We start from the raw sequence: 7287 nt of genomic DNA, 5'->3' as shown, positions 1-7287 counted from the left end.
TGTTAATTCATTGGCCAGTGGATTCATGTCCAGATAGGTTTCCCTTTACTAGATGCGAGTTGAATTTAATGTGTGTCTCCTTGTACCTGAAGTAGGGGCTGCAGGCCGACAGAATCACACGGTGAGCGTAGATCTTCTTGGCACCCACCACTAGCACCACGTCACAGAGCTCACGGTGTTTTCTCAGCAGGTTGATCACCTCCAGGGTCTGTCGGGGGTGTTTGTCCGAGACATAGGGCATGCGTGCAGGCTGGGGGACCCCTTCAGGGAGCTTGTTGGGGTCCCCCAGAGTACAGCGGCTGGTGATGTCCATTCCAGTGGCGTCTTGGCGTGCGCTGGTAACCCTAAACATGAACCAGATGGGCAATAATTAGACATTAAACCTTCGAAAGTTAAACTAAAATCCTGCATTACACACTAGAGCTTGACTGATAGTGGATTTTTACGGCCGATACGATACAAATATTTAATCATTTAAAAATCCGATATATATATTTTTTAATATATCCAGAAACACGTGACAAAAACATAAACAGATTACCCTAACATTAGTTATTTGTAGTTATTCATGAGTTCTCACTAAAATAATAATTTGTTTTATTTTCACAACAGAGGAACATCAAAATATATTAAAGTTCTGATAAATAAAATGCAAAGACCCTATCTATTTGCATGATAGAAATTTTAGGAGCAAGCCTTTTTTGAAGCTTAATTCCTACTGTGTATATAAAAAATAAAAAAAGGCAATCACTGCATCTGCTGCTTCCATTCTGACCATCCATTTTAATCTGTCTCTTGTGAGGCACACGACTTTGTGAGAGTGCAACGCAAATATGTTTAAGGAAAGCATTTTAAAAGCTGTAGTTTGTGGAGTTGCATTACTTTGAAAGGTGTCTTCACATAGGGGACTGGATCCTGTGTTTACACCACATTAGCAGCGTCGCTTAAAAAAAACTTTCAACCCACATGGAAATTAAACACCCATCATGTGATTTTGACTATGCTGTATTTCTGTTTAAATTGTAACTGGTGTGCCGTCTTGGCCAGGTCTCCCTTGGAAAAAAGATTTCAATCTACCTTTATTTAACTTCCTGGTAAATAAAGGTTAAATAGAAAAAAAAAAATCATGGTAGTGACATTTAATCAAAGCAAAATCACATTCACAGTCAACAATCTAGACCAGGGGTCTTCAATGTTTAAGCCAAAACTAAAAGAGACGGAGCAGGGACCACTACTTTCTACACACCTTTTTTTGCATAGAATACTAAGCTATTAAAAAAGCCTAATAAATGTTTTAATGTTAAACAAACATGTGGCACAGTGAATCCTTTGGGATGAACTGTATGGATGGCCTTAGTGACTACCTTACCTATAAGGCCAGTAGGCCTATCATTAGTGGAGAGTTATTTTTGCTAATAATATGTTGGACATAACATGTTACAAATAAGAATAATTTGGACCCTGTTGAAGATCCCTGGTCTAGACAGAGTCTGGAAATAATACCAACATCTCTTTCAATCTGGAAAAGGATCATATAAAATTGCCTTCATACCCCACCTACCTGCGCATTGGCTTTGCGTCCATGCACTGAAGAACAACGTCTGGTCCCACGCCTTGGGTTGATCTACCAGGACGACAAAACAAATTAGATTTTCTCTTTAGTCAGTCTGTCTTCACCACAAATGTAACAGATTTTAAAGTCAATGCAGCAGTGTTTGCCAAAGGGTCCTTTCACAAAGTTAGTTTTTTGTATCTAGTTTTATGTTTCCATTTGTTTATCATTGTAGTTTGTGCAATACGACCGGTCTTGCTTCCCAATTTGACCTGTAGCCATGTCTCCAAAAAAAATACTGAGATCAGATTGATCCTTAGCTTACAATGAGTCAGTTTATCCAACACACCTGTACAATCTATTACAATCAAATAACGCCGCCCTGCAATAAACCGTGCCTTTGTAAAGTTGAGGATGGAACGATTTTGTTGACACTGTGTCAAACAGGTGTTTAAAGGTGCTCCAAGCAATGTCCCGCGTGTTTTAGGCTACAACATTTTTTTGTCACATACAGCAAACATCTCCTCACTATCCATGAGCTGCCTGTCCCCAGAACACACTATTAAAAAACGCGTTCTCTTTGGCTGGATATATGTACGACACAATTCAACTACAAACACCAAAATTAATTTATGGTGCACCTGTCAAATTGCTAGTGAGTGTTCAAATAATTTTAGCCACTCAATAGATTATCATTGTTTTTGGGCTGGTGAGTGAAGCAAAGCTACCAGCCACTTGCATATTTTATCAGCCTTTGGCTGGTAGATTTATTCTGGACCCTGTTGATGTACAAATGAAGCTTCATGAACCATTTGTTGTATTTGTTGACCACACAAGATGGAAAAAAGCTTAGAGTGGAGTGGCAATTCAGTGTGTTTTAACCCTAAATTGAACAGAAAAAAATGGTTCATGAAGCTTTATTTATATAACATTTGATTGATTCATTTGGTCATCACTATTAAATGATGGAACCTACATTTCTGATAGAGTATGTCCAAAAGCACTACACAACAGGCTTCACATTGGCATTGTATTGAGCTCCAATACATTTCACAGATGGAACTATTGAACAGGTAACTTAGTGTATTTGCTAGTTACACAGGTGTCAATTTTTAGTGCTACGATACCTCTTGTTGTAGAATATAACACTTTGGAGTACAGTATTCCCATACAATGTATTCTGTGGTTGTTGTATTCAGTGAGTTTAAGACAATGAACGAAATGCATGAGAGTTAACATTTTTTTCTATCACTATAATACAATTTGGCATCTGTCCTTGTTTAAATAATTGTAAATCTGATATTGCCAGCAGTACGTTTGGGACTCAGTTGTCACAGCATGCAGCAGCTAGGTGGAGCACAGTTTCAGATCCCATGAGCAGGGTCCAAAATTAGCACCAGCTACTCGCCAAATGCTGGTAATATATGCAAGTGGCTGGTAGCTTAGCTTCACTCACCAGCCAAAACACAATGGTAATTTATTAAGAGACTGGTAAAATGTGAACATTAACTAGCTAGCCATTTGGCTGGTAGACAAATAAGTTCATTTTGGACCCTGCCCATAAGGCCTACACTAACGTCATTAACTGTATCACACATAAGGATTAAATAGTGTGAAACCAGGAAGGCAAACCGATAGCTAGTGTTGCTCGGATCAGATGTCTAATTAGCTAGATACTTTTAACATCAGCTTTGTGTCAGAATATCCCCATGTCCGTCATTTCACCTCATGTAACGTTACCGTTAATACACGTTTCATGTGAGTGGTTTGTTTCTAGCTACATTTTTTGCAAGCTTAGTAAGTAGTTAAGATAGCTAACTGTTTGTTGTTAGCCATCTCAGTCAATCAGTTTCAGCCGGACAGATCCGGATGCTAAGACAGTTTGCTAACACTAGCTAGCTAACGTTAATCACAATTTCCTATGGTATGGTCAGTTTTGGGCTCCTGTGAGGTTAATTAATGGTTGTTGAAAAACGTGCTTCCAAAACTGCGCAAAACTATACAAATCAATGTTAGTAAACTTAGCTACCTAGCTAGCTCATCCACGGAGGACGTCGGTTAACGCTATGTCCTGTCGCTAACTTTAACTCTCAGGTAGCTAGCTAACGTTAGGAATCCACAGGCAATTCCTAACACAGCAAAAGTAGACCATTAAAGATAATCGATACAACCAAAGAAAAAAAAATGTAACTAAATCTAAAGACATCCCCTTGTAAGCCAACATGTTAAGCTAGCTAGGGTGTCTGTGGCCGTTTGAGTCTGTCTCAGCATCAGGTCAAAAACCCCAGATAACGTTAAATAAGTTAGCGTTAACTCCTCCCAGACTGCATGTGTACACTGTTATAAGTATAACTATCTGACAAAAGGTAGACACGTTCAAGACGGAATTTACCTTATATTTCCATTCCAAAGACAGAAAGTAGTTGCCCAGGTTGCTAATGTTTACAATTTAATGCCGTCGGCTAAACGCTGGTCTTCCCCTGTATTATGCGCATGCCAAATGCCAAGCGCTACTTCCGGTCACAGTTCTTTTTTCAAAATAAAAGTACGAGATTACGTCATCGCATTATTTGTAAAGCCTACAAATTAGACACTATTTTACAATTACACACATGTACAATTTATGAAATAATTAGATTAATATCAAGGAAATGTACATAGTTTAAACTTTAACCAAGACAATACCTACAGTTTAAAGTGAGTCAAGCCTTCAGTTTTGAAGCAATGCAAAGGTGGAAAATGTGTTACCGTCTTCCCTTTGCCTTGAGGGGAAAGAAGAAAAACAAGTGCTTACTTATATTTGAGTAAATGTTTATAAGCCTAAATACAACAAAATACCTATTATACAATCCTACACAAAGTAGAGTTTAAAAATTTACGACAGAGAATCAAAAACCCTGTTTATTGTAGGGCTATTGAATAGGTCTTAATGTTGTGTCCACCATGGAAACAGTTGCAGCCAACAGAGTATTCATCCAAATTTCCCCAATTCTTCATCAGACCCATGAAAGTGTCTAAGAGATGTCATTCTGACCAACTTCTTTCTGTAGTTTCATTCGAGACGTGCTGTGTATATTATTTAGATGATCATTAGAGGTCTCTCACTAATGAGGAGAGATCCACAACTTCAGGATGTCTAGACACTTTTTTTTACCCAATGAGGCAAGGATTTAACACAAAAAATCTTGCCAAAAATAGACAAATTAATAAAGACTAAATATTCTAAGGTATTCATATGTTTATTTCAAAGGAGGTCTTATTCTATCAACTGGAGTCTCCTAAGCAGGAAACAGAGGTTAATTATTACTGTTAACCTAAGTTGGTCTGGTGATTTTTGGTTATTTTCAAGACTATAAAATGGAGGTTGGGATAGTCTGACATCATGGGAGCGGTGGGGTATGACACATGTGCAAAATAACTGGAGCATTTACCAGCCATTAAGCCTTTAATCAAGTGCAGACCAGCCTTTACTGTGCATGTGTTACACCCTAATATTACCCTTTGTTACTTAGGAAGGTCCAGTCTGAGGTGTGCAGCAGGATCAGCACCATGGACAGCGTTGTTGAACAAATGCTTGTGTTGCTGGCTTTGATTGATGACAGGAGAAAGCTTGCAGAATAAATCATCAGCAAACATCTGATTGGTCATCCACTTCCACGTGGAAAGTTAAAGGATTTCTCAACAGCCATAAGTATTAGGGCCAGGTTAAATCAAATTTGTTAAAATATAGTTTCTCAAATGTCATTATCCACCATCATTACTAATGTGTGTAAAGCCTTCATCTGCAGAGGAACTAACTGTAGTGGAGTAAAAATAGCAGTCTATTGGAAGCAGACAATGGAAAGTACTAAAACAAGTTCCCTAAACTGTACAGTACACATTTGAGTGGGTATAGCTACATTGTATCAGTAATACCAACTTTGAACAATTCATTCCAGAGACAAAATTAAATTTAAGAAATTAAACTTTTGTTGCAACCATGAACTTTAATTTCCAGTATTTCAAACATCTAACATGAAATCTATTCCCAGTGTGCAGTTCATACAGTCAGACATTGTATTGCTTTGTCTTGAACACATGCTCTAGTGAAAAGAAAAGTGGTTGTTTTAACAGACATCGGCACTGCAAGTGGAGAATGGTCCGTCTACACAGCAAGGAGCAGGAGAATCTATGATCAGCGCTTCGCATTTGCAATATAAACCAAATTTATATAAAAAAATAAAATAAAAAAGTCTTTACAGAAGAGAAACCATCTTTTGAGTGCCCAACTGATCATTTTATCATCCTCAAACCTCCTTAAACAACTGAAAACCAAATCAAAACTCAGTTATCCCTTTCCAAAGTGCCTTAGCTCATATTCTCCAAATAAATTAAGTACAAAAATGCATAACATATACATATTAACAAAAATGTAATCTCATATACCCATAGGCATAAATTTGTTTTCAATTGTCAAAACCTATTCTCACATGTGAATCTTTGATTAGATGGAAGTTATAAACAAGTTAATTCCAGTTATTTGCTCACACACAGTGACAATTAAACTAATAGTTTAATCAAATTTCTGGCATTTTGGACAGTCTATTAAAGTCTTCCTCACTACACTTGTATTAAAGAGTAATATATGCTCTTCATCTCCCATCAGCCAAACAGTCTTCAGTTTGAGAGGCAGGCTGTAGCTCAGGCACGGCTCACTGGCAGTTGTGTCAGCGAATGGGATATAAGTGGCTGAAGTAATAGGGGGTCTGGAGTTTGGACTAGGGAAGATATAAAAAAAAAAAAAGATATTAATAAAAATGCATTCTTTGTAATAACAGGTTTTCTGGATTTTATGAGGTGATGTTCATTTTCTGCATGGTAAAAATCTTGGCTCAGTGTAGTGTTGGCCAACATGCTTTCTCACCATCCATATAAGTCAGTGTATTGTAGAGGGGTGCATCTGGGGACATATAGGTTGTGTATTGGAGATCCTCCATTAATGGTGGTGTCAGCTGACCAGGAGCAAATGATGTCATCAAGGTAGAATTTGGGCTGATGTATTTCTTTTGACGAGCTCGACAGTTCTGAAACCATACCTGAAGAGAGAATGGATTGATAGCTGCTGAAGTGGACCCTGCTGGTTCCACACTTCCCTTTTATTTGTCCAGACAGAAATATGAAACTACATTAGTTGTGCAGGAACCGTTAGTTGATGCTCCTACACTTTTGACTTGAGTACAGTAGAAGAAGCTTCAGTTTCTATATTGTTGAAATTACCCAACAATCTAATGCAAAGGAAGGGGCCAGATAGCTTTACAATTTAGGATTTGATCATTTGAGGAAATGCGGCTGTCAGGGCATGTTCATGCAAATAATGGAGCTATTAGTTAAATTTTTAATTGATTAAAAATCAGGTAGTGGGACTGTAAAGAAAATGTCAAAATAAAGTTTCATGAACCATAAATTGTATGCGCTGACCCCACTAAATGGCGCTCTCGGTTTAAAAGAAAAAGGAGGTGCCAGAATGACAAATGGTGGTGTGGTTAACTCTTTGAGCAGAGCGCTCATCTAGTTGGCTCAGAAAATAATGTTCAAGCTTCCTTTGGCCATCTAAAAATGGCAGTTCCACAGGAACATCTATTGGCTGAGCATGTTCATTTACAATTTTAGTGGCTTAAACTATAAAGCCGAATTTTATTGCAGTCCTACAGATTCACTTTTTTGTTATGCGAGAATTTAGACAGACAATTCTTTTT

At 37.8% G+C, this 7287-nt stretch overlaps 2 protein-coding genes and 1 long non-coding RNA gene across 4 annotated transcripts in view; 1 reads left to right on the top strand and 2 right to left on the bottom strand.

Annotated features, from left to right (window-relative positions):
- LOC116700076 (kelch-like protein 20) overlaps window positions 1-4072 on the bottom strand; it is a 15558-nt gene extending 11486 nt beyond the window's left edge. Inside the window, exons 1-3 of the mRNA XM_032532929.1 lie at window positions 3945-4072; window positions 1562-1624; window positions 87-344 (exon numbers count right to left, since the gene is read on the bottom strand). Of these exons, the coding sequence (XP_032388820.1) occupies window positions 87-344; window positions 1562-1584 (281 nt within the window). The 5' untranslated portion in view covers window positions 1585-1624; window positions 3945-4072. The remainder of the gene's footprint in view (window positions 1-86; window positions 345-1561; window positions 1625-3944) is intronic.
- Window positions 1-6517, top strand: part of LOC116700078 (uncharacterized) — an 8995-nt gene extending 2478 nt beyond the window's left edge. The window contains exons 2-3 of the long non-coding RNA XR_004334560.1: window positions 3787-3791; window positions 6506-6517. This is a non-coding gene — a long non-coding RNA (uncharacterized LOC116700078). The remainder of the gene's footprint in view (window positions 1-3786; window positions 3792-6505) is intronic.
- LOC116700077 (LIM/homeobox protein Lhx8) overlaps window positions 5519-7287 on the bottom strand; it is a 6273-nt gene continuing 4504 nt past the window's right edge. For both annotated transcript variants that reach the window (XM_032532931.1, XM_032532930.1), the window contains exons 7-8: window positions 6456-6627; window positions 5519-6309 (exon numbers count right to left, since the gene is read on the bottom strand). In XM_032532931.1, the coding sequence (XP_032388822.1) occupies window positions 6233-6309; window positions 6456-6627 (249 nt within the window). In that variant the 3' untranslated portion in view covers window positions 5519-6232. The remainder of the gene's footprint in view (window positions 6310-6455; window positions 6628-7287) is intronic.

This window comes from Etheostoma spectabile, chromosome 13, assembly GCF_008692095.1.
Source record: "Etheostoma spectabile isolate EspeVRDwgs_2016 chromosome 13, UIUC_Espe_1.0, whole genome shotgun sequence".
NCBI classification, from domain to species: Eukaryota; Metazoa; Chordata; class Actinopteri; order Perciformes; family Percidae; genus Etheostoma; species Etheostoma spectabile.
The sequence above is the reverse complement of the archived record's forward strand: the minus strand, read 5'-3'. Positions and strand labels throughout refer to the sequence as shown.